We start from the raw sequence: 26,393 nt of genomic DNA on the forward strand, positions 1-26,393 counted from the left end.
CGCCCGAACACCTCAGTTTGGTATGCCTCAGCTTTATTCAGTCTATACACAGGCAACATTTGAACGGCACGGCACCATGTTCAGTGTCATGTAGTATGAATGTTCTGGGTTCTGATCTTTTCTCCAGGCGCGGCCACGGGTCTGAGCTCCAGCCCAGAGCCTCGGTCACCGGCGCCCGCTCTGCTGGCGACCGCGGGGCAGTCCCTCAGAGTGAGATGCCCTGGTCTGTCATTAGACGGATTATAATAATCACTCGCGTAGAGCGCCCAGAAAGAAGCAGATAATATTTCCTATAGCGGGCGGCACCGCCCAGCGCGCGAAATTCGCGTACAATAGCACTCGACTTCCACTGCCGACCGCATCAACAGCTAAAAAACCACTGTCGTAAGTATCTTAAACGAACACAATCGCTCGAACAGATCGTCCCATGCTGAAAACATCGACAAACCCCGGCACCTCGCGACCACCGCACCACATTCACACCCACACACAGACGCGCCGGCATGGTAGGACCATCCCTCCAGAATAAAATACTCGAAAGTTCGGCCAGCGCCGGCCGCCCTGCCACCTCCTGTCGTGCTCCCTCCAGTTCCGTTCGGTATCGCCACGGTCCGAGCACAGTGTGAACCAGATCTGAACGGACGAACCCTCCCCGGTTACAACCAATGTCTGCGCGTCGCCACATCCGGCGGTCAGTACATCCGCCGGCGGCACGGGTCGCTCAGGTCGCCAGCCACCGACCCTTCCGACGGAACCTGGCGACCGGTGAGGGTGAGCCCGGCACTCAGCAATGCCGCTCGACACGGGATTGTACCGCCAAGTCGCCTCTCTGGACTCGAAGGACGGACCCACAGACCACGCCTCGTTCGGCCGGCGCCTCCGGGCCGCCGGAGTGACGCCCGCTCAGCCGCCACCCAACCTGGCTGCCCGGACGGCGGCGCCGCCAGTCTACATGGGCCGGTACTGGGCGGGGAAGCGCACCGTGCGACTGCGTGCCAGGTGGTCCGACAGGAAGCTCCAGCCGAGCTTGTTGTACAGCTCGCAGACCTTCTGTTCGTTGTCGACCGACGGCCTATCGTCGGCGATCTTCTGCTGGTAGCGCAGTGCCAGGCCGAACCGGCCGTGCGCCACCGCGTGACGGACCGAAAACGGCAGCAGCTGGGGGGGGGGGGGGGGAAGGGAGGGGGCAGAGGGTCAGCGAGGGCAACGCTTCGAAATACCAGGTCACATAGGGAAAACATTGCCAACCAACAACCACATTTGCCATTATCAGCATTCATAATTTAATGGCGCGATGTGAGTACAATTGCCTAATCAGTCATCAGCCGCGAACGCAATCGTCCCATCCCTCGCTTTGTTATTCCACAAACATTGAAAAGATATAATACTAACGTCTAATACGTTATATCATACCTAACGATCTCTCTTTCCGCCCATCTGTCTAACCACTCTCACTCTCTCTACGCCCTCTCTCCTTCTCCCCACTCCCCATCCTCACCTTGGCATCTGTCGGGTCGGCGAACTCGAGTGCCGAGTTCATCAGATCCTGAATGTTGGCCAGCGTGGCCATGGAGAACACGTCAGCAGGCTGCTTGCGCTCAGCGCACTCGCACAGCACGACTCCCTTGCGGGAGATGGCGTCCAGCAGAGCCGACCGCTCCCTCTCCATGTCACTGCGGAGGGGGGGGGGAGGGGGTGAGTTGGGGTTCAGGGCGCACAGGCTAAGGTGGTCATCGGTGACGGCGGGTGGGGACAAGATAATGTGGGATACCACGTCATGTGTATTACGGATGGGTATTAGGGATGGATCATACAAACAGTTGTACGTAAGAAACCGACAATGGTGTGCAAGTGTGTGTAGGGTGAAGTCGTATAAGAGTACGCACTTAGTGGATTTCTTGCTCTCATTTGTTTAATATTTGAAGGAAAGAAATCGCAAATAGGGAATATTAAAGTTCATTGAATTAGCCATCAACCCATGGGGCAACAATCCTTCAGCGTAAATGGAAGTGGTCTAAAACTGACATTTTCTGAACCGTTGCACTTGCGTACTCTTACCATATGGGGTGTGTAAGAGTACGCACGCCAGGCGGGTGGAGTACGCAAGCATATGAAAACACACCTATGCAGCTTGCACTGTCCAAATGCTTAACTTCAAACTCAGAAGGCATTTAAGTTAATTCTAGTATCCAAAAAGAAAAACATAAAATAAATCTTTCAAGTCTATAAATCAGGAAATAATCATGTCGCGTGTTTCTTAAAAAAAAATGCACAATCAAAAAGGAGAATAGCTCGTATTTGGAAGAATTTCGGGTACGCATCTGCATCACAGTGCTCCATTGATGATATACCTACAAAACAAACGTCATTGAGCGATAGATTAATAATTCTATATTTCTGTATATTCGATTTAATGTATAATTCTGCGTACTCTTACCCTCCTGAACAGTGCGTCCTCTTACCGTACATCAATTCGCGCACAAAACAACCCCGAAACGTTGTGCAAAACTTCGCAAACAGAATATTGCACTGTACAGTATTTCCCCAGATAACCTCACAAGTTTCCCACAACAATCACGGAAATGTACCTTATCTCAACTGCCAAGTATCAAAATTATTGTACCATATCATAATAATATCATAACGCTCGAAAATAATATTCATCGCCTTAAACTCAACAGCGTCACCGCTCAACGCCCACGTTCCGTTGGTGACATGCACGCACTGGCGGCTTCATGTCACTTCATGAACTCGACAAACCCGCGTTGCTAAGCAACCGAAACAGCTGATGCGTACTCTTATCGCCCGCGTACTCTTACCCGCCCTTACCCTACATGGTTCAAAGCCTGGATGGCCTTGATATGTGGATGCCAGTATAAATGTCTGAGGGGCTGTAAAAACTAAGTTGAATGTTACACCAAAGTAAATTGCATGTATGCACGTATGTATGAGCATACCATGACAGTTTCTTCCCGGCCCAATCATCTCCCTTCGCCCACCGTCGTACTTTTTGACGGACTGATCCTCCGTGCTGGCGTTCTTTCGACCGTAGTAGGTGAGCAGACGGGCCCGGTCCACGTCCTGAATGACGGCGTCCGCGCGGCGGACGATCTCGGCCGCGTCCTTCTCCTGGGGGAGGGGGAGGGGTCGTCAAAGGGACGCAGTAGCACAGGCCCAGGGGGAGGATGACATCAGGAGTCCACGGAGGCCTGTCAGAAGCAAGCTCAGGATTCTAGACGCATCAAGAGCTTTTGATGTTGATATCCGTGGGAAGCATTATGTTATCAGGGTAAGTGTTTGTACAATATCGATATGAAAAATATAGCGGTTCGTGGATGACTCAATCGTGTCAATCGGACACCGATCAAACTCAAACGCGTACCAGACACCGTCCTCCCCACACCGCATCTCAGTCGTCCCGACTACCACCCTCCCCTCACTACTGCCTCCGTCCTCACCTGCATCGTATCTAGCGTCTGCAGTTTGGCGCTGTTGGCCAGAATCCGGTCCAGCCGCTCTCCATTAGCCAGCACCTCCTCCAGCAAGGCGGTCGCCGTGTCGCCGCCGCCTGATACCGGTTAGAGAACAAGTGTTATACGGGTGATGCGAGTAGAGCGTGGGACTGATGCCAGAAGTAAGCGGTGGGAGACAGTGTACCAAAAATATATTTTGGATTGGGTGTCGGAGGGGAATATTCGTCACTACAAAGAGGGCTGAGAGTGGAAAATTGCCAGTCAGGAAGGCACAAAAGGAGCGGAAAACAGAGATCAACAATTTATTTGTGAATGTTGGGGAGGGTGCGGGAGCTGCGTTATAGGATGATTCAATAAAATATAGAGAGGTAAAAGGTACACGCAGATGCTCCTGATTGGTAAAACAGGGGAGTGAAAAATCGCTCTGGAAAATTGGAGATGAGAGTGGAAAATTATTTTGATTTGGGTGTCGCTTCCCACCCAAACTGGCAAATTTTGGGACGTACGGGCTCCCTAGACTTAGCTAGGTAGGGACACATTGCTGATGCTTCAGAAAAGGGGCGGGGCCTTGTCTAAAAGAGCCACTTCGGGTCTTCAAAAGCGTGTCTGTGAACCACGCAACATCTGCAATTTTCACCAAAGAAGATCAGACAACGGCATGCGATGCTATTAAGTTTCACGAAACAATTCAGTCGATTAGTTCAGCTACGATGGCTAATCAAACTAAATGTGTTAAAAGACAGCGCCGTCGTCTCACCGGCTCCGAGCCGGCCGATCCACATGATCTTGAAGTCCTTGAGGGCGTTCTGGTACTCGTCCTGCTTGGAGGTCTTCTCCTTGTCGGGCTTCGAGGCGCCGCTCTTGCGCGGCACGTCCGGAATCATGTAGCGGAATGGAAACTGACCCTGCGGGGACAGACGGACGAGGGGAGGGGGTGATGATGGTGTGTGGGCGAACGGGCTATACACACTATACAGATTACAGACTATCCAGAGCAGTGTTCGCTGTGCAGGTGCATTTCAACAAAATACTCTGCTTGCCGTATACCGAATGGCGAATACACTGACTGGTGAAAATAATGTGTAGAAAGAAAATAGAATGCAAAACAGGACATAACTGACTGCAATGATATGTTCCGCAGATGTAACGTCTTGCCCTAAAATCATTTACTCTATGCCATGAAATCTGCTTCGATGTTTGCGTCTACCTGATGACTAAGCGCGAAAAGTGTTGGAAAAATACATATTCAAAATTAAGCTACGTTAACTCATTGTTTCGGTGACAAAATTAATCAGCAAGAAATGAAGCTGAGGCTGCAGCTCTGAAGCATTACGCGGTGATGAAGCAGCGCCACCAGCGAAGCTGCGATAAGTGCTGTAAGCACACTTCCAAAAGTCGGTAAAGTGACTTCGCATATATCAACAACTGACATCGTGGACAACTGCCCATGTGTGCATTTAGGAGGATCCGCGAGTAAGGGGTGTGCCATGTGCATGCTGAAAGGCGAAGAGGAGGACGTAAACTAATACCCGGAATTGTCGAGTAAATTATGGGGAAAATCTTCAGGTTCAAAAAGGTCAGGTCACGTTCACGATGCAGTGGGGCATGCAATCTGCAACTGACTTCATTTGAGAAACAAAAAAAAAAGTTGTTAACTATAACGGCTATTGGGTGATCGTGGAACGGGTATCCACAAAATTCATTGCAAACTACGTAGTTCCCACCAAGCCCTTTGCCCTTGACCAAGCGCTATGTTCAGCCCGATTATCCAGAGTTAATTTATGTAAACTGAAGGTCTGCAGGCAGGTGTGGTTTTATGCGTTATCCTTCAGGAGCATGGCTAGCCAGAGCTCTGTCGTTTGTTTACACCAGGACCAGCAGTCCTCGGGAATCGGAGGCAGTCGCCTTCCTTCTGGCGCACTTATTTCCGTGACTCTGAGCCAGCAGCCGCCACCAGCCAGCCGAGGTATGTCACTCCACCGAGCCGCTGCCAGCACTCCGGCCCACCGCCGCGCCCGGTGAGAGAGCGACAGAGACAGAGAGATAGACAGAGGGGGGTGAGGGTGGCACACCAGTTGCGGAAGGGGCCGCTTGACGCGGCGCGGCGCCGTCCGGGCTCGTACCGCCTTGTCGTTGGCGGCGCGGGTCGGCTGCAGCGTCAGGTTGCCCACCAGCACGTGACCGGCCGAGAGAGACAGCTTCGACGTCCTGCAAAGGCACGGGAGGGTCGTCAAATACAACTCGCACAGACAGTCGAAAACGATCTGTATGGCAATACGTTCGTATAAAAGTCAAGTACAATGCGTGCGGCATAAGACCAAATCCAGCCCGTAGACACACCGTGAGGGACGGCCTGCTCGTGAAGAAACAGTCGTATGAGATCTGTACAAACACACGGCTAGCTGATACGACCCGTAGAAGAAAATCAGATGCTACTACCGGATATGCCGACCGATGAAGACCAGATACGGGCCCTCCTATTAAGTCCTCTAGCCCGTCGTTTCTCACCGGTTGTTGTTGCTGAGTGGCAAGGGCGCCACGTAGAGCGGCAGCCGGAGGCCGGGCCGCATCTGGGCCGTGCCCGCCCGACGGGTGCCCGTCAGAGCGTCGTTGTACCGGTAGTACGTGTCCAGCTGACGACGGTCGGGACAGAGCGTTAGACATGGCACAACTATAGGTGAGTTGGATGTGAAAGGATTTTAGAGGCGATGATGGGTTTGAACAAAAGCGACAAAACACAAGGACCAAGAGTAAAATGCGGAAAGACTGTCGTAAGCGAAAAAATGAAAATGTATCTAAGACACAAGATTATACCATCAAAAGTTTTCATGTCACAGTTCAATATCCAAACCTAAGTGAAAGACGGCGACTATGTAGAGCCGCGGTCGTAGACTGAGGAGTTTCAGTCTCAATGACAAACTGACCTTGAGTTCGCTGGAGAGTTTGAAGGTGATCTGCAGCGAGAGGTCGCTCAGTTTCTCCAACAGCTCTCTCTTCTCGTGGCGGATCCGCATCAGCAGAGTGTACTCACCCTTATCTACTCGGACAGAGTACTGGGGGCAGAGGAGCGGTATATTAGCAGAGTGTACTCCCCTTATCTACCCGGACAGAGTACTGAGAGCAGAGACAATGAAATTGCCGGTAAGTAATACTCCGGTATTGGGGGAAACATTGTAACGGATTATCCTACACTTAGTCCTCTGCTGACACAGACAACTGGAGACAGACAAGCGACAATATTAGCAACTGTATTACTGTTCTAGCGGGACAAAAGCGTGTAGTTTCTTTTTAAACGCCTTGCAATAAGACCTCTTTCGATTTTCGGTGTTATCAATTATACATCTAGTTTGCAGTGTTCAAACCTCAACCAGAGAATACAGATATGAGATAGCCAGCGACTGACCTTGGACGGATAGGCGTCTCCAGCCGCGATGAACTGCTTGTTAGAGTCAAACAGCATCCACATCTGCGACTCGAACTCGGACTCGTACAGGGTGTCACTCAGGAACTGGCTGTAAACGCGGACAGACATATACGTGGTAAACACTTGTGCAGCGTGTAATCCGGGAACGACGACACACATTCCATGCTAGTTGCGACAGCATGCCGTTCATATTAATTAATAATCACTGGCAGGTCGCAGAATCCCCTAATGCCCTGATCCCTACCTCAATCTCAATCTCTCTCCCAAATATCCCTCGCCAGCACACCCAGCCCGGCGTCTCGGCCAGTAGATCGCAATGACCGCAGCCCGTCTCTCTCGTACTCACAAGTCGGGTGTGACCTCTCCGCCTTTGGCCACGTTGAACCCGTAGGTGAGCGTCAGTCCGTAGATAACGCGTCCGTCGGGCAGCTTGTCGCGGTCGTCCACCAGCGGCGCCACCTTGGCCGACGACGGCCTGACGACGGAGCGGGACAGGAAGTGAGAGAAGAGGACGGGGAACTACAGATGAGAGCATTAGCACAAGAGCAGGAAATAAACACGGTAAGCACGAATTCAATGAATTGTTAAACGAATATTGCAGGATGTGGTGAATGTTCCAACCAAAATGTTTGCGTGAGTGTAGTTTTTAACCAGCTCTACAAGACTGAAATCAACTGTCTTGTAGAGCTGGTAGAGCTCACGAATGATGTGCAAGCTCAACTTCAGCTGCAAATCACTCATACCCTTTTCCCCACCACCATGACCACCCCTATTGCCTCCTCTAACCGCCGTACCTGTAGGTGCACAGTTGCCCCTTCAGTATGACGCTGGGGGCCGCCATCTCTGTGGCCCGCAGCGCGTCCGACACGTCCAGTCGCAGCACCTCGGCGGCCGTCATTGCCAGGGTGGGCGCCGACGGGCGCAGGCCGTCCAGACTGACGGTCAGACTGACGTCGGCAGAGCCCAGACTGGTCCAGTACTTACAGACCACCACCTCCAGAATGTGGCCACCCTGTAGGCATGGGGATGGTCGGTTTAGTTGAAGGAGTGGGTAGAAATTACACGTCGGGCATGGTTATGCGAATGACTTCAAAGAAAGTAGCTATGTAAAGAATGGCGATCAAATGGCTACTCTGACTCTCGCGTTTATGTCAAACCAGCATCATAACTAGTTAACAAGAGCACATTGCACAACTTTGCAGCTGAAGCTGACACGAAACACTCTTCAGTACCACCATTATCACATCAAGTTATCCACAAGTCTTGAAACACGCTCTACAATCGACACACGACGCGACGAGCTCGCACTGACCTCGATTTTGAATGTCTCGCTGTAGGAGGTGCCGGGCGCGAGTCCGGCCATCTTGTAGAACTCGCAGCTCTTGCTGGACATGTGGGGGACGGCCTGCAGCGCGTGGATCACGAACCGGTGGTCCTTCTCCTGCTCCAGCGACTTGAGCGTCACAGCTGTAACGAGCAGGGAAGGAAGGTGTCACGCCATGTATCTCCGTATCTCCATCCCTGTATGCTGCCTTCCCAGCAGAGTTTTTCTCCCTCCTCATGCGTTTCTCCATACCTGTCCTCACTGTCTCTCAGTTGTCTCTCCTTCCCTGCCTCGCCCACCTAGTCATCCCACCTCCTCCCCTCCCTTCTCCCTCTTGCCGCCTTCCTTCCTCCCCGCTCTCTCACCTGCCGAGCTGGCCGCGTCGGGCACCTGGATGAACAGCCTCTGCAGCTGCCCGGGCTGCAGAGAGAGCGTCCTCTCCAGCTGCGGGTCAGCGGCGTCCAGCTGGATGGGTACCACCACCGTCACCGGTACCTCGAACAGGGCGCCGCGCTCCGGCTGGTCGGCATCGAACGCCCGGATACTGACGGAAAGAACGGCGGATGTCAGATGGACGCGCGGATATCGACGGAGTGGTGCGGCATGTTGGAGGTCAGACGGACGGAAAGTCGACAGTCGGACAGGTTTGACAGACGGACGGACGGGATGATTGACGGTTGGGTGGAGCAGACGGCCGGAGGTCAAAGGAACCGCGGTAAAAGACGTTTAGAATTAAAGTCAATGGTGCGGTAAGACTAATAAAAAAGTCTAGGAAGGGACTTTACCGCACCAAGATTGCGGGTAAATTCGATACAATTCAAGATTTGCTAGAAGTTCCCGCACCCTCCAAAAGTTACACAACGATTGTCTACAGCAAATAATTTCTTTTTAACAGCATATAAATCCCGTTTCGTATTGCGTAAGCCTTTCAGGCAGCATTTCAACATGCGTCTCCCCCCCCCCCCTCCAGCTTTTCTTTTCATCGACAACTCCTATCTTTAAGCTATGCCACTTTCACCAGGACATAACCAAGAGACAGACAGAAGCGAGTCAGATACGCTTTTATGACAGATCACCTAGATAATAGTAATACCGATAAGATGCTAAAAAAATTTCAATGAAAAACACGGAACAAGGACACAATCTGAGAATGGTGCACTATGGACATTGTCAAATAACAGTACACACAGTTCGCCGACACAAAAAAAAACGAGCTCTGTTATACGAGTCCCATATGTACAGTGGATCTAGTAAGGATCTCCAGACGAAACTAGATGGCGTTGAGCCTCAGTCGAGTCCATGTGAGATTCAAGGAGAGGTCACTACCGAGCTGGGGGCCCGATGGGGAGGTGGGCAGGGGGGGGGGGCGGGTGGCGAGGTCACGGTGCGGGTGACCTGTCAAACAGCCCCGGCGCGGTGGGACACTGCCGCAGGCAAATGGCGCTCTCCAGCGTTGTTCCATATCGCGGTGGTGGGCCGGGCGGCCGGTTAGCTTGGCATTTGGCTGCTTGGAAGGAAAGGATAATGAGGCATGGGTTTGCTGTGGCCGGTTGATCTACTGTCAACTATGATGAACCCAAAGTAATGCAAATGTGGTGTTGGTAATGCAGCTGGCAATGGAATGCCAGCGAATGCTCCGGGAGCCCAGTAGCTATAAGGATTAAGATTATTTATGTCTCCTGAAATTTTCATTGAATTTAATTCAGGCAATAGGAAGATCTCATCGTCCGCCAGTTTTTTGACCGGCTGGCGTTTCTTGCGTAGAGCGCCCTTTGACAAATAATCATCACGCAGGTGTTTTTTTTTTTTTTGCTGGTAAGATGGGCCTTTTAGGTCAAATCAAGTCGCTAAGAGAAGATGAGGAAAAGTGGACGAATACCACATTTTTGTTCATTAAGTCTCGAGTTAAAAAAAGCTAAAAGTTTTTATACGTGTAAGCTTACAACAATAAGATCAGTTAATAAAGATATTTGACCCGAAATTAGCCTCTGTTTTGTCTGACCATGATGGCGTGCAAGACATCGGTCCAACCGGGTTCAACCCGACCCAACCTGGTTCGGCTCCCCTTTTTTAATATAGATTTGGCCCGAACCTTTTAAATGAAAGGAATCACAAGGACCAGAGTCCCCGCTAAGCTGAGCTTGTTGCGTTGACCCTGCTCTCTACCCTCCGATCAAGCAATTCCTGGTCTATGGCAGAATTTAGACTTTAGAGTCCAAATTTTAACGTGCGCACATAGCCGCGCACGGCCGGTCCCCTCACTGACTTTGCCTGGCAGCGGCCTGCCACCAACCACAACCATACGTCAGGAGGCTCAAAAACGTCAAGCACACGTCGCGTTTTGAACCCGGACTTCCGCAACCGGGACGTGCGCTCTCACAACATAGCGCATGGAGTCCAACGCTCTACCGACTGAGCTACCGGGACGGACAATTATCTTCCTTGGGGTTTCGCCTCGTGACATGACAGACGTCAGACACTTTGGCCGAACTTTAGCCCAAAGACTGAGCAAGCTGAGCAGGGCGATAGGTGCTCGTAGCGTTGAGGTTGGGTAACCTGTGAGCTGAGTGCGATGTCGTGGGTTCGAGCCCCACTCCCGGGTCTGGTTTTATCTAGACACGAACCAAAACCTTTCCTTCTACTGCAACACAGATAAGCACGGTGACATCTTTCCCCAATATCTTTCCTCAATATCCTCTCAAAAAGTCAAAATTATCGCTTGTAAATATTCAGCTAAGTTTAATTTTTTAAGAAAATATTTTTGTTCATTTGTCGATGGAGCCATTTCAACTCTTTTTTCTTTTCTGAATCTTTTCGACCCGATAAAACCCACCAAAACTGAGCGTGCCAAATGAAAAATATCGAACTCAAATAACAGTTTGGAAAAGCCTCATCATGTATCATGAAAAGCATCATGCAACTATCGACTGTATAGTAGTTGCATGCTATGAATACGTCCTAGATTTCAATTATCATTGTTCAACATTTTGGCTGGAACTGACGCTGCCTCTGGCTTGCCCGTTTGTTTGAGAATGATTCCCTTCAGTCGCATTCTTGCTGGTTCCACATGAACAGGATACCAACATACCGGAGTGAACGCACCCGCAACCATCATCCCCTCCCCTCAGCCTCGGCGCAGTGGCGGGCGGCCCTGGGCGGCCCACTCCCGGCGCTACGCACGTCCCATGCGCCGTGATACCGCGTCACTCCCCCTCCCTCCTTCCCCCACAATGACCGGTGACCTCACTTCCCTCGGGATTTGGACTCGCCCTACCCCGACCGTAGCGCCACGTGGTGGCTCTGGAGATCTTAAATAGACCCACTGTACGGCTCAGTGCACCACACCCATGGCGCAGTTACAGAGCATAATCATCAGCTAACATTATGTTCAACATTATTAACTGAAAGACACCCGCTCGGGCCCTGTGTAGTCACACCAGCCGGCGCACATTCTGCACGGACAACTCTAGCCAGCGGCCTATCGTGATATGTGATATTGGGTGTAAGGTGTTGTTAAAAACCAGAACGGTCTTTTTTATCGTGAACTGTAAGTAAACTGTCTCGCATAGCAATATATCTACTGAAAGACTTTTTTACCTATTCTTCCACCGTAGCACCAACCCGAACTGCTCCTCATACCGACCTGGAAACCCTTACACCCTCCGATATCGTCCCTCATGGCTCTATCCCGTCAACTTTCACTCCGTCATCCCTCTCACCCTCTCATTCAGTCCCTCATACCCTCCAGCAACCTTCACTCCCACCCCCACCCAAGTCTCCGCCTATCGCCGCCGCCGGACCCACCTGGTAGCGTGCACGCCCTCGGGCAGACTGCGCGCGTCCACCTTGACGGCAAAGTTGCGTGTCGAGTTCATGTGCTGCACGTATTTGGCCACCTGCACCCAGCTAGCCTCGCAGGTAAGCACGCAGCGCAGAGAGAAGTTGATTTGCTTCACCGGATCTGACGACAACAGGGCAGGGAGGTGAAAAAAGGAGGGATGTATAATGTCTTGTGCCTAGTCTCTGGTGTCAGCTGACAACTGTAACTGGTGTAGAAGGTCATGTTTTCTCATAGGCTATAGCTTTTGGACATTCAGACTAAGGTAGTGTTCTTAGTGACTAGTGTTCATTCGCTAATAATACTATCCCTTGCTCTCATCAAAATAATATGTACGACGTCGACACAGACGAAAGATGTTCAAAACAATAACATATGTAGCACACTTCGAGTTTGAGAGGAAACATCGTCTTGAAAAACTCTCTTTATCTTCTTCACGTCATCCATCAATCGGAATCATAAACAATCTGCCCACGGTCGGAAAAGCATAAAAACATAGCCTCGTTATCGTCACGCCACTCTATCTCCCAGTTCCGCTACCCCTAGGCCTCAGCTCGGTCATTACACTGACCACATCCCCCCATCCCAGTGAGGGGGAGGGAGGTAGGAGATGAGACAGACACTCACCAGCGGCGTCCTGGTTCACGAACTGCGTCTTCACGGAGACGGCGCGCTCAATGACGCGACTGCGCAGGTCCACACCGTCCCGCAGGTAGATGCCGTGAGCCTCGTTCGGAGCTGCACGGACGGAAAGGGAGGAGGAGGTCAGGTCCCATCGCAAGGAGTGTTACTAGGGTGATAAAAACATCGATATTTCAATAAGGTCACGATAAGGAATTACCTCTGTATTTCCTTCGCAGGTAATTTTAGATGATCTACTCAAACTTCAGGTAACATTCCCCATAAGATGACACGTCATTTCATTGACTATTGTCTTCCGAATCGAGGCATGAGTAGCAAGAAGCCTAAGAAAAATACTTAACTATCAACTTACCGACTGTGGCTATGAAGGTGACGTCCTTGTCTATGCTGCAGTGGTGCTGCTTCAGATGCTCCAGCGCCTTGTCCACCTGGCACAAAACAAACAAAACATCAGAAATATGAATATTTGCATTCATCAGAAACTTGTAGAGTATTGTGAAGTTTAGTCGATCACAACTCGGCGCACACAACTCATCATAAAGCACCATACCAGTACCAATATTTTAGGGGCCAACGTGGTGAATTAAATATTTTGTAAGCATCCATTATGGTTAGTTTAAACACAAGGCACAATAAAAGTTAAGAGTTTCAGCGACTTCAAACAAGGACAAATCAAACCTCATCTATCGCTTAAGCAAAGATTCGACACTGCGTGCAAGTTTGTAATTCGTTATCCAGTGCAGCCAGTGCTGAGGGCCCAGATACTGCTAGTGTTTGCATGAATCAGAAAAGCCCACTTGCAGCAGCAAATTAGCAGCAACACCACCGACCATTGACACAGCAGTGACACCTCTCCCGTTGACGAGTCTGCCGCGCGCACATCATTCGCTCACCCGTAGCATGCCGCTGCCGACAGCGAATGGGTCGGCTCCGGGCGTGTTCATGGTCTCGGCCGTGGCCATGATGGCCCGCCGCACGCTGTACACCGAGTACTCCATGCCCAGACCCTTCAGACACGAGAGAAGCGTCGCTGGAACAAAGGAGAGTGCAAACGTTAAAAAAAAATCCTTGACCACGTATCATGATCGACAAGCCGGTATAACCAGTCTGAAATGAGCGAACTTCGTAAAAATGATTGAATGTGTTTAGCATATGAACGGAACATCACTAATCGGTAATCAAGCACTTTGCCAGGCATCATGTAATAATTGCCCTTTCCCATCACATTCGTTTCCTGACCTCTCCAATGCCCAGTCCTTTTCCTTCTTCCTGACCATCCGGCCAGCTTCCAGAGGTAAGAACCCCTCCCGTCTCACTCCCATCCTCCTCCCACCCCTCTCCGCTCACCGATGGATCCGGTGGCATTGGGCGCCGCCATGCTGGTCCCGTTCATCTGCTCACAGCCCTGCAGTGTGTAGTTGGGCACACTGGTAATGGCGCAGCCGGGCGCGCACACCGTGATGTAACGACCCCCTGAGACAGAACAGAGAGAGGAGGTCAGAGCACACTGGTGAGATGGCGCAGCCGGGAGCGCAGACCGTGATATACCAACCATCTGAGGGGACACGGAAAGAAGGGGTCAATGTAGTTCGGCAGAAGGGGTCAGCCGGTGCAAACGAATATGTAAAGACTGCCTGTAGGGGCATACACGGACAGAAAAAGTCAGTGCACCTGAAGCATGGCAAGTCAGAAAGATGTATTACACAAACACGAATGACATCAAGGGGAGACTGAGCTGCAGCCGTATGGAATTCAAGAAGTTCCAGAGCCAATCCAAGGTCAAGAGAATAACATCAGACAGTTAAGAGTCCCAAACTATAGCACCTTCTCCCTCAGTGGACCCGTCACCACGCCCCGCTCTTACCGGACGATCCGGACGGGTCGCGCGATGTCCACGTGTAGGGCATGGTGGACACACACTGGCGCATGCCGTAGCACGCCTCCATCATCGGTGGCGTCACATACGCGCCGATTCCTGATGGCGCATACAGGGTAGTGGTGTCAATCGGAACTTGAATCTTTGGAATTCCGATTTTGTCCAATGTCCAATTCGGAATTCGGTTGGACAATGGCAGCAGGCTTTGGACAACTTTGGACAATCGCTTGCTACACCTCAACATTTTTAAAAAGTAGTCGTGTTTAACATTGATTGGCTATTAGAAAGCTCAGCTTTCGATGTGATTAACACCTTTGAGCTTGTAACGGTACATGAAAAGCAAATTAAATAACAGTGTTGAGTGTAAACTATTGCGTAGGTGTCGGACATCTTTGGACAAATGGCTGGCTTGGACACTTTTGGACGGACAATCGACGCAAGCATTGGACACTGGACGGACTTTGGACATACGTTTTCTGAAATTGACACGACTAATACAGGGCAGACGTCAGAAAGGGATGGGAAAGAAAGGTCAGAGGGGTGGCACTGGGCATGGTGGTGGGTTTATAGGGAAGAAACGGATGACATTTTAGCATTGTTTGAACAAAATGAGCGAGATGAAAGAGTGTCGAGGTGGACTTGAAGTCAAAATGATAGATCTGCGAAGCCGATGGACATACTATCCCAATTGCAAAAATAAAATGACGCTGGAAAAAAACAGTGCGACAGATGTTATCAACATTTACATGTTTAAAACATAGATAGACGAACGATAAGACGTTAAATATGAATACGCATTACGCATGTGAACGCAGCGCAAAGAACCGTAATTACCACCACGCTCAGGCCATCACGCGCCATTGACCCCTCCCTCCATCAGAAACACACACTACTCCCTGTCTCTCCCGACAACTCCATACCTAGTATGGTTCCGGGGGTGGCCGCCGGCAGGTTGGGCGGCGCTCCGATGGTGTTGAGCGCCGGGCCGGCGTTACCGGCGGACGCGCACCAGATAACGCCGTGCTTGTTGACCAGCTCGTTGGCCAGCTCACCCAGACGGCTACAGAGAGGCGAGAGGGGCGTTAGTACAGGCACAGGCGGTGATGACATCTAAAGGAATGTGTAATCGCAGTTCAGTATAGTCAATAACGAACGATTCACCGTCTCTAAAAGACAAACAGTCTTAGCGTTCATCTCAAGACTCAGGCCCCAATGCTAAAAGCGATATCAACCGTGATTAAGGCAACCCCATAGGAACAACTCATTGAAATTAAAATCACCCCACGCAATCTCAACAGATTTCACTATAATGCAGACACAGGCAGACATATTCCACAAAGCCCCCACACTGTAACTGACCCTGAGTCGCTCCAGCGCGAGTGTTCTCCGTAGCTCATATTGATGAGGTCCACGGTGTAGTGGGCCGAACACGTCATCAGGTGGGACATGGCACGCACGATGGCCGTACCGGTCTCCATGGTTCCCACGCGGCCGTCACCTGGACGAACAATGACGTCATTGGTATACAGAGTCAAAAGCAAATAGTCGTCTAGCACCTCATCCGCTACTCATATCTTTACAATACCAGTAAAACGCCTTTTGGGCGAAGAACGAGCGAGCGAGATAGTGAGCCCTGCACGTGCGGAAGGGCGAGAGGGTGCTTCCAACGGGCTTGTGCAAAGCATCCTTCTAACCGGTCGCTAGCGGTGTGCCAAATTTGAACGCAATCGGCCCAGCCGTTCCTGAGATCTGGAAGCGGCATTCTGCACGTGCGCACGTGCAAACGGGGTCCAAAATGACTTTTGCACGGCACCCTACTAACTGGTCCCCAACCGTGTACCAAATTTGAGCGCAATCGGCCCAGCCGTTCTCGAGATCTGGAAACGCCCCCTGCACGTGCGCACGTGCAGTAGCACCCTAACCGCAACACATGGGAATGCATTGCCTGGTGGGTGCCTACCTGTATGCCAAGTTTCAGAGAAATCGCCCCAGTAATTACCGAGCTACTGAAATGGGAACAAATTTGGCACCTCTTATTGTTGTATTTTGCACGTGCAGTGGGGGTCACTCACATAGATGAAGAGTATCCGACCTTTGGTAGAAAGGATGCAGCTACCCTATAAAAATGACCGCAAGACAATCGCTCAAGCCGCTGCTGAGATATGGGCCTCTCAAAATCATTACTTTTGCAAAACTGCTTGAACACCCTTGACTTTTCACGTGGCACGTGCCACGGCGGTCGCTGAGATGTATCAAAAGTAGTCAATTACGGGGTAGAAGGGATGGGGCTACCCAACAAAAAAGACCGCAGGCCAATCGGTCCAGCGGTTGCTGAGATATAAGCCTCTCAAAAGCGTTACAGGCCGGGCCGGGCCGGGCCGGGCCGGGCCGGGCCGGGCCGGGCCGGGCCGGGCCGGGCCGGGCCGGGCCGCTCATACTGAGATTTTTCCGTTATATTGAAAAGACTCACTTCGCTCGCTGCGCTCGCTCGCTCGTAATCAGCGATCATCTAAAAAATAGCCACTAATCTCCAGCTGTTACGTCCAGCAGTCTACTCCCATATTCGCAACACTGAGCACGTCTAAACATAAAGAACATCGCACCAATCTATCTTTAACCCACTAACACCACTCCCCAAACCACCCACTCTTCTCTCTAGATTCTCTCGTCACCCTTGCAGTCCGGCGACCGACAGCAGCGCTCCATACCTATGTTGATGGAGACGATCTGGGCGCCGGGGGCCATGCCGTTCTTCTCCGGGGCGTCCGGGAAGCAGGCGGCCGCGATGGCAGACACGTGGGTGCCGTGACTGGCTGTGGGCGGACGAAGGGGGCTCGGTCAAACGCAAACTTTATGGTATGTTTACCAGTTTATGGTGTAGATAACAATCCGCTTTGAAAATGCATCCCCCCTTAAAATGTCATGAGTCATGAGACGCCAGCTTGCCCAATGCCAGGTCTGTGACAGCTGTGTCAACTATACGCCAGTCACGTGCAAAAACAGCACCCAAACATCTAAGCAAAGGCTTGTAGGTATGTCTGTCTCGTCCTTCATACCGCCTTAGAGCAAACTTATAAACACAAAATGGCTACTGCAACCCCAGCCCAGCTCCACTGCCGTGACTCGGCGACTACTCACAGGACGGTGTGACGATGGAGAGCAGGTTGCCGTCGCTGTAGACGTTGACACCGAACGCCATCATGCAGCGCCGACTGAGGTAGCCGTGTTGCAGCGTCTCGCGGAAGTTGCCCAGCAGAGGACACTGGCCCAGGTTACCCTCCAGCGAGGTGTCCACACACACTCTGAGGGTAGGAGGGAGGTGTTAGAGGACACTGGCCTAGGTTACCTTCTAGCGAGGTGTCCACGCACACTCTGAGGGAGGTAGAGGGATTAGCGGGCAAACCGTGCGGAGACTGATAAATCATGTCAAGGCTAAATCTCGAGTTAAGATGAAAACCTCATTTGTGTACCTATAAGACCAGTGCAGATAAACCAAAATCTCGCAACAATGTGTCTCCTCATCGCTGCATCTAAACGCACCTCAACGCCAGCTACAACCATCCTCATCCACCCCAGCATGTGCCGCACTAGCGCGAGCGTCTCACCTCCAGGTGCTACCGTCATGGAAGACCACACAGTCGAGCACGGGGCCGACATCCTTGAAGGCCTTGTCGGCAGCAGCGAGCGCCTCCAGACGCGCGTCCAGGTCATCCCTGTCCTGTTTATCCAGACCGGTGGGGTTCGGGTGCGCCTGCTCGTGCTCCTGGGAGAGAGAGAGAGGGAAGAGAGAGAGAGAGAGAGAGAGAGAGAGAGAGAGAGAGAGAGAGAGAGAGAGAGAGAGAGAGAGAGAGAGAGAGAGAGTCATCAGAACAGCAAGCTGAGCACGATATACTCGTACCTACACGGGACGTTCCCAGTGCCGCCATTTTACTGCTATGGATCAGTTAGGGTGTGTAGAACTTCTATTGTTGCGCTTTACTTCAATCCCGACGACGAGTGATCTTCGTTTGTATCTAGTGACGGAAAACCAACCAACCTAGCACATAACATTAACAGAAAAAGATAATATTGCCACATAGCTGCTACGGTAAAGTGATATGTTGTCAGTTTCAGAGAAAAGTTGGGTAATGAGTGCGATTGCCCGTAAGCCGCAGGCCTTGTATTTTCTTCGATAAGATATCTGATACCGCTCGCCTATCGATTCGCACGCTTCCACTGATATCACCTCGCCGTTGCTACTGCGAGCAAAACAGCGGAGGTGCAACTTCGAGCTAGCACGACAGCAGGAAGTTTTGCCCAACCCACACCTTGCTAAATTCAACTCCCTCACGAAATACCCAACCATCAATATGCGTTCCATACGTCCTAGCCCAACCAATCACTCCCACGTTAAGACACCCCGACCGCGAGCCGCGCGGTGTGAACCCACTCACCTGCTGTCGACTGAGGGCCTCTGCCAGAGCGGCCGCCTGGTACTTGACCCAGTGCTTGTCCTTGTACTCTGCCTGCACGCGCTTACGCAGCTTCTCCGGATACAGCTCGTACAGAGGCTTCACGCCCAGGTGAAACTTGCCCGTGGGACATTCCCATCCCGCCGGTACCTGAGGTGAACAAATGTTACATTTCGGAGTAATGACGAGTCAGACACGGTATATGTTTGGTGAGGGGGGAGAGCAATAATAGTTATTATCACCACGTGAAATATAGCGAACACGGGTGTCCCACCGTTGCGAAGTCGTCCCCGGTAGATCTAAAGTAAGGTGCTTTACACTCGCCCTGTCACCAATTCACTGAACACGTGGGAATATGTACAAATGCAGCAGCTGACGTCTTGAGCGTGATCAGAAACAATAAAATCACGACTGTTTATGGCGAGCAATAAAAACGGTTTTCAACGAGGTGTCACGCGATAAATGCTATCGCCGAGACAGCACTCGGTGGAATGGACTTGGCTTGAATGACTGATATATCTAAATGGTAATTGTACGACGATTTTAGGATTACGGCGGCTCCGGATTGCCTGCTGAGAGTGATAAATTGGTTATTTCATTGCATCTCTGACAGCCAGCTACGATGACAAGGCACATTAATAGGCGAGATGTTATTTTCCTCTGTGTCTAAACTCGTGAAGACCAGTGAGCGACTTTCCACGCCTCACGGACTACGAGACCTCGCTACGACCGCAAAAACAAAGGGCAAACAAACAAGCACGGGCTTGACAACGGCTCAGTCCTTCCACCGTGACGCATGTTTACCTTCTGTGCAATACAAAACATCCAAAGCCTGTTTTTGTCATCTTAGAAAACAAACGGCGTCATACACAAAGCCAGGTTTGGCGACGCGTTTCATTACCCCATATCCCCACCTCGGCGCATTGGTAGACCGCGTGTAGCGGCCAGCCCCTCCCCTCCCCCTCCCCACCGACCATCCATGTGGGGCCGCCGGTTCCGTGCCCTTTCCCGTCGAGGAAAACGCCGGACAGGCAAACGGCGCGCGGCAGGACCGGTTCGGAGCCGCTCAGCGCCGACTGCTCGTCACCGGACAGGCAGCCGGGAAGGCGCCGTGTCCTCAAAGGGAGCAGCACGGCATGGTATCCTCAGAGGGGATGGCGCAGTGTGGTGTCCTGAGAGGGAGTGCCATGTACTGGGAGGGGGTACCGTGCCGTCAGAGGAGGTACCGTGTCCTGAGAGGGGGTCATGACGGTATCGTGTCCTGAGAGGGGGCTGGGCCATGGGTGGAGTTGACACGAAACCGCCCAGTTTCGTCTACTGTGTCCTCAGAGCTCTGCCAGGCACGAAATCGTGTCCTGAGAGAGAACATCGTGTCCTAAGAGGGGCCATACCGGTATCGTGTCCTGGTATGGGGTACCGCGTCCTGAGGGGGCCATAACGGCACTGTGTCCTGATAGCACAGCCCGACGGTCGGTCAGCCCACAGCACAGCCGACTCCGTTGGCCCAGGCCAGGAATGTTCCCAGTTTCTTGGCCACCCGAGCCTCCACTCCAAATATTTGTGTTAACTGATACGGGACGAATGTCTGATAAGACAAATCGCATGTTTCCCGACATGAATAAAGGGCTACGGCTGATAGCTTATCCAGATGACAAGCGCCAAACCTAGCTCGGGAAAAATACAGCGTCGTTCGCACACAACAAATCCTACCAAAATAGGACCAACTCGCACATGGCCTGTAACATCCATCCATTCATCTCCCACATACATCCGGATACATCATCATGCACATACCGTGTTCTAACTACATATAACCCGGTTCCCAGCTGGCCGGCCCCCCTGCGCCGTTGGACCCACCTTGAGCCGTCTGCCCGACAGGCCGGTGAGCACTCCGTCGCGCAGCTCCGCCACGTGGGTCGTGTCCACGTCCCCAGCACCGGTGGCGTCGATCAGGTCTACCACCTTCGGACGGCCGTCAGAGGTGCGCTGGAAACAGGCGTGTCAATCACAGTCATTGTGGTTTCAGTGATCAACAACCACAACCACGGCCCACGGGGTCCGGGGAATAGGGGGGGGGGGAGGGGAGCGTGGTACAAGGCGAAGAACAGGCGAGCGAGAGTGACGACAGATCTTCTTGTAATCCTTATTAACGATCGATTGTTTGGAGTTGGTAAAAGCGAACGTGTTCCCATGGACTCGTGAGCGCCTTGTGGTGATTCCAGAGCCCAGAATAAATTGAGGAGATGATTTGTGATTTTACGGCGCCCGGGCTTCAGGGGTCATCGACGCCCATAAATGAGAGTCATTTCTCACTGTTGATAAGGTTATGAAATACTTCACCTCAGATTGCTGGATTCAGGAGCCTTTGCACTGTAAGTGTGATGTCTCCTGGACATCTTAACAACTGAGACGATGGACGCCAAAAGCACCCATAATCCTGCTAATCAACCCATACAAAAACTAGAACCAATTAAGAAAGTATACCTAAAGGTCACCAGTGCATTAATATTCGTTGTACAGCTGATCACGTATTTCCGGTTACACAAGAAAGATAAGGTCTGCTTCTATTGACTGCCACCTAATCTCTTGCATATTCGATAACGAAATGTCACGTCATGTAATCGATAAACTACGGAGACTCCGCTCAAGGCAACAAGCACTTTTCTGAGGATAACATAGGTGGGAACTTCCTTGATAGTTACTATCAGCCGCCGCATACAGTAGCTTGAGTCAGGCACGGCGCAGTCAACCTTGGATCACGTCCAACACCAAAGCGAGTTCACAAAGCTGATGCAACGGCCGCGCATTCGCGTCATGTGCGCCTCCCCACGGCACAACTACGGGGTTCGGTTACGTAAGCAGACCAGTGTCCGATCTAAATACCACCCCGGCCGGCGCGGCGGACGCGGTATAAAAGCAGCAGCGATGGACGTCTGGGCTGGAAACGGTGCAGTTGTCCCAGATTAGCGATTGCTAACACGAATGACTGGACTGAAGAGTTAACATAAACGGGGATAATGGACATGAGCCCCGCAAAAGACGGGAAAACATTTCAGCAATTGTAGGTGAGTCACTATCGTAGCTCCGAATGCAACTGGAGCTCCAGATACAAGTAGGTACAACTGCCTTTGTTAGGACTTGGTAAACAGGCAAACAAGCTAGCTGTACCCCGCAACAGAACGCGACCTCGTTCTCACCGCTAGCCTTTCCGATGTTTTATTATTACATGACTTGAGCCGCAAACCGCCACGCTGAGACCCCAGCTTGCCAACGAGAATTCTATCAGTATTTCCACGCCTTGCTGGAGAGGGGGCGCTAAGCGCTTGAACGCTCCCCCTCGCAATCGGCTCCTAGGCTACGCGGCAATATGAAACGTATCCCGTGGCCTTCAGATACAGTACGTAGCAGTAACAAACGAGCTCCGAAAGGTCGTTATATTCAAAGGTCATCATACAAGCAAGCATGTTATCCAGTCTCATTTCGGTCTCGTCAAATGTCAGGTCGACCAGATGTTCATAGTTTATCAAAGGCCAAATTTTAACGATTCTGACAGTTTTGGATGAATAGGCGAAACCTTGAAAAACAAACAGAGCTGCAGCATCACAAGAAAAAAAAAATAGCTTTTATTATAACACGCTATTAAAATTGATTTCAGGTCAACAGCTCCAGCTCCAGAAGGAAAAAAAACTTCCCAAATGGATGTCAAAACCAACATCTCTACATAAGGACGGCTCGTATCACGAAGGAAAAGCCGTCTTAGCAGAGATAGAAGAATTTCGACGTCTACCAATAACGCTCAAGAAGTTTGAGCGCGGTTTTATACAGTAAGGGCAGGCATTCTATTCCGGAATCGGATTACGGAACAAGAGCAGAAAGCTTATCAAACGGGACTTAAGTGGACTCAGCGAAGGAAATAAATAACGAATTGTGTACGGATCAGATGTAACTCCTACATCAATCGTTCTTGATCTTTGCCAGCTCATGTCGACAGAACCATGGCTGATTACATAACCAATGTAGCACAGAAGCCAGCTCTAGGATTCACGGCAGTCACCACAATATCAGCAAGTGAAGCAATTTCCAGTCTTTGAGCTTTGTGCTCCTAAAAGCCCACTCAGCATTCACAGAATCAGTAGAGCTGATGAGCTATCTCTCTCCAACTATACCTTAGTTCAGTGGACTGGTGTATGTAGTGGAACTCTTTACTACGCCGGTCGGATTGGTCGGTGTGGTTTCACCTGCAAGCCTGGAACGGTCTAGAACCGCACCGATCCCAGCCGGGTTCAGCCATCGTGAGCGGCAGCCGAGAGACCAGGCCGGGCTTACCCACAGGCCCGAGGCCCGGGGAGACCGCGCCGAGCCCACCCACAGGCCCGGGGGCGACCCCTCAGACTCACCTGCAGTCCGGGCGCGGCCGGGTCGATGGCGCTGTCGAAGATGGCGATGGTGACGCCCCTGCCGTCCAGCTCCGGGTACAGCTGGTGCAGGCTGCTGACGCCCGTCTCCCGCTTGGGTACCAGACCCGCCACAGGGAACTCGGCGGCCACAATCGGCTCCGGGTGCATCGTGGTCGCGGACAGAGACTGCCTGCGGATGGCGACGGTGGTGGGGTGAAGGACAGTCAGCAGATGGCTGCTGGCATTGTGCACAACATAAAATAAATGTCAGATGCTAGTCAGTCAAAACAATAATAATATCAACAAATGTATATCATACTTTGTACTTTGGGAAGTACCATTCTTTAACTATGAGCAAGCACTTTTGCTTTGTGCAAAGCCAGTCTTTTCAACAAAACTGAAAAACATCAGAATGAGCGGCATGACCTCCTGTAACACTTTTTACTTGATCATGTCTCAGCAACCACTGAGTCGATTGACCTGGGGTCCTTTTTATTAGGTAGAGCCATCCCTTCCACCTTGAAATAGAGTACTCTTGATGCATTTAGGCAATTGTTGTGGCATGGGCCACTTGATTTCTGCTATAATTTGGATGGAACACATCACTTAAACAGGATTAACGGAAATTTCTAAGCATGAGGTGTGGTTGTGGATGCTTTTGAGAGGCTTATATCTCAGCAACCACTTGACAGATTTACTTGTGGCAATTTTTGTAGGATAGCTTTGTTTCTTCTACCAAGTACCTATTGGACTATTCCCGATGCATGTATTGTGGGTGACCCCTTATACATGTGCCATGTGCAAAATGAGGAGGTGTCAGTTTTTGTAACAATTGCAATATCTCGGTAACTAATGGGTCGATTGTGCTGAAACTTGGCATGTAGGTAAGCACCCACTAGGCAATGCATTTGCATGTGCCAAAGTAGGGGTGCCAGATCTCGAGAACGGCTGGACAGATTGCGCTCAAATTTGATACGCCATTAGGGACCTGTTGGTAAGGTGCAGTGCAAAAGTCAGTTGGGATCCATTTCACATGTTCACACGTGCAGACCGCAGGGTGCCGCTTCAAGATCTCGAGAACGGCTGGGCCGATTGTGTTTAAATTTGGCACATTGCTAGGGACCGGTTAGTAGGGTGCTGTGCACAAGTCAGTTGGAGGTACCCCCTCACAATTTTGCATGTGCAAGGCCCACCCTCTCGCTCACTCCCTTAGTCGCCCCAAAAGGCGTTATCAGTCGGGGAAACTATGGTAAAATCTGCTATTTTTAGCAGTCTGCTATTTTTAGCAGAAATCTGCTAAAAATGGGTACGCATGTGACGTCATCGTACCCAAATATAGCAGATTTGGGTACGGCCCCATACAAAAGCAGATCTGCACCCTAATTGAAGCAAATGCGCATCAAATGCCTGGCAGATTCATGAGGGCTGTTCACGGACCCTGTGTGCGGTCGGACCGCACACAGCCTCGGAGCTCCGCCCACTTCGTCCCTACGTCAGCCTTCCGTCACCGCACACAGCGATCGCTGTGGCCGGTCGGGACTGGCCACAGCGGACCGTCCACCGCACGCAGCCGTGACGTCAGAACCGCCTACCCATCCCCTACCCCCACGCCTGCTGGACGCACCGCACACACCGCACGCAGCAGTGTGCGGTGCCCGTGAACACCCCTATGATTAGAACAGTGCTGAGAATGTCCTCTGATATTTTTGTTCAAATCCGACTATTTTCAAATAATGAATTTGAAAATAGTCGGATCTGAACAAAAATAGCAGAGATCACTCTCAGCACTATTCTCATCATGAATCTGCCAGGCATTTGATGCGCATTTGCTTCAATTAGGGTGCAGATCTGCTTTTGAATGGGGCCGTACCCAAATCTGCTATATTTGGGTACGATGACGTCACATGCGTACCCATTTTTAGCAGATTTCTGCTAAAAATAGCAGACTGCTAAAAATAGCAGATTTTACCATAGTTTCCCCGACTGTTATACCAATACTGGTGATAATTTGGTGATAATGCTCAAAGAGTCGGAGTGAGCCCATTACCCCCTGAAACTAGCACCTTTTAAGTTTGAGATGAAAAAACAACTAAACTCACCTAATACCAATGCTTCCAAATTTATGAAGGGATTCTGAACTAAGACTCCTCAAGCCGAAGTTTGAGCTCGATAGTTTCGAGGTCGTGTGATAAAATGCTGAACGGGCAGGACCTAGAAGATTACAAGATAACGGCAAAATACAAAAATATCCACAAACAACCCGAATAGGCAGAATGCGCGAATTATGAGCCACCCGAGGACAAAGGCCCCCAAAACAACTCCGATAAACTTTTGTTTTGCCTCCCACACACCAACACTACTCTCTCCTCTCGCTAGGTGCCTCGTCAGCTGATAAAAGCCAAGGCCAAAGCCAAAAGCGCACAGTCGAAGTCAACCCCCTACAGGAAAAATGACGTCTAAGAATTGTGAGAGTTCATGGCAAGCAAACGGAGACACCTGCGGTGCGGTTATAAAGTAAGCTTGATTTTTATCTAAAAAGAAAAACATCAAACATGAATAATCCAAAGAGTTGTCATGATAGTCTTCTAAATTCAAAACAAAATTCTAGCATTATTTACAGATCCAGCTCAAAATCATCGCAGTTTGCTCCAATAGCAGCTCGCTTTTTGTGACGTCAGTTAGGATCAGAAATTTTGGAGAAGAATATGAAGTGGAAATAATCCGGTCATCCTCAATTTAGAAGTCGCCACTAAAACGAAGTGTATGTATCGGCATGTATAAAATGGAAATAGTAAAAGGCAGATTTGCGTTCCCCCATTAAACTTCAGCACCAGTTCACGGTATTCGGACACCAGTAGGTATAGGCTTTGCTTTGTGTATAGAGTCCAGCCCTTCAGTACAAGTATGAACAGCGGTTGATTACACTGGGCGCTTTCTTTCCAGTACTCTATCTTGTCTCTAGAGTCAC

The 26,393-nt window shown here is 50.8% G+C and overlaps 1 protein-coding gene across 4 annotated transcripts; it reads right to left on the bottom strand.

Annotated features, from left to right (window-relative positions):
* Positions 1-16: 16 nt before the first annotated feature.
* LOC122386240 (tripeptidyl-peptidase 2-like) lies at positions 17-25,847 on the bottom strand. Of its 4 annotated transcripts, none has more exons than XM_043375251.1 (28): positions 25,525-25,847; positions 23,426-23,615; positions 20,886-21,014; positions 19,011-19,178; positions 18,183-18,340; positions 17,716-17,879; positions 17,286-17,390; positions 15,937-16,075; positions 15,498-15,637; positions 14,566-14,676; positions 14,049-14,174; positions 13,595-13,731; positions 13,054-13,129; positions 12,687-12,797; positions 12,026-12,182; positions 8,587-8,765; positions 8,210-8,364; positions 7,692-7,909; positions 7,244-7,372; positions 6,877-6,985; positions 6,398-6,526; positions 5,982-6,106; positions 5,597-5,681; positions 4,231-4,378; positions 3,459-3,568; positions 3,008-3,129; positions 1,499-1,673; positions 17-1,158 (listed from the first exon to the last, which is right to left on the bottom strand). In XM_043375251.1, exons 2-28 carry the CDS (start codon positions 23,591-23,593, stop codon positions 949-951), a joined length of 3,783 nt encoding a protein of 1,260 aa, XP_043231186.1. In that variant the 5' UTR covers positions 23,594-23,615; positions 25,525-25,847; the 3' UTR covers positions 17-948. The 4 variants fall into 4 exon arrangements, with proteins under 4 accessions (XP_043231186.1, XP_043231187.1, XP_043231188.1 ...); XM_043375252.1 differs by having other exon boundaries at positions 25,777-25,825; XM_043375253.1 differs by having other exon boundaries at positions 25,781-25,815.
* Between the last annotated feature and the right edge of the window lie 546 nt (positions 25,848-26,393).

Source organism: Amphibalanus amphitrite, unplaced genomic scaffold (genome assembly GCF_019059575.1).
Source record: "Amphibalanus amphitrite isolate SeventyFive unplaced genomic scaffold, NRLGWU_Aamphi_draft 000244F_arrow, whole genome shotgun sequence".
In the NCBI taxonomy this organism is placed as follows: domain Eukaryota; kingdom Metazoa; phylum Arthropoda; class Thecostraca; order Balanomorpha; family Balanidae; genus Amphibalanus; species Amphibalanus amphitrite.

Bases quoted from the DNA above. Each gene is read 5' to 3' on its own strand.
- LOC122386240 (XM_043375251.1), bottom strand. From the start codon at position 23,593: ATGCACCCGGAGCCGATTGTGGCCGCCGAGTTCCCTGTGGCGGGTCTG. The intron at 16,076-17,285 runs GTATGGAGCGCT...TTGTTCGTCCAG, and splicing joins GATCGTCTCCATCAACATAG to GTGACGGCCGCGTGGGAACC. The intron at 1,674-3,007 runs GTACGACGGTGG...CCCCCTCCGCAG, and splicing joins GAGGATCAGTCCGTCAAAAA to TGACATGGAGAGGGAGCGGT.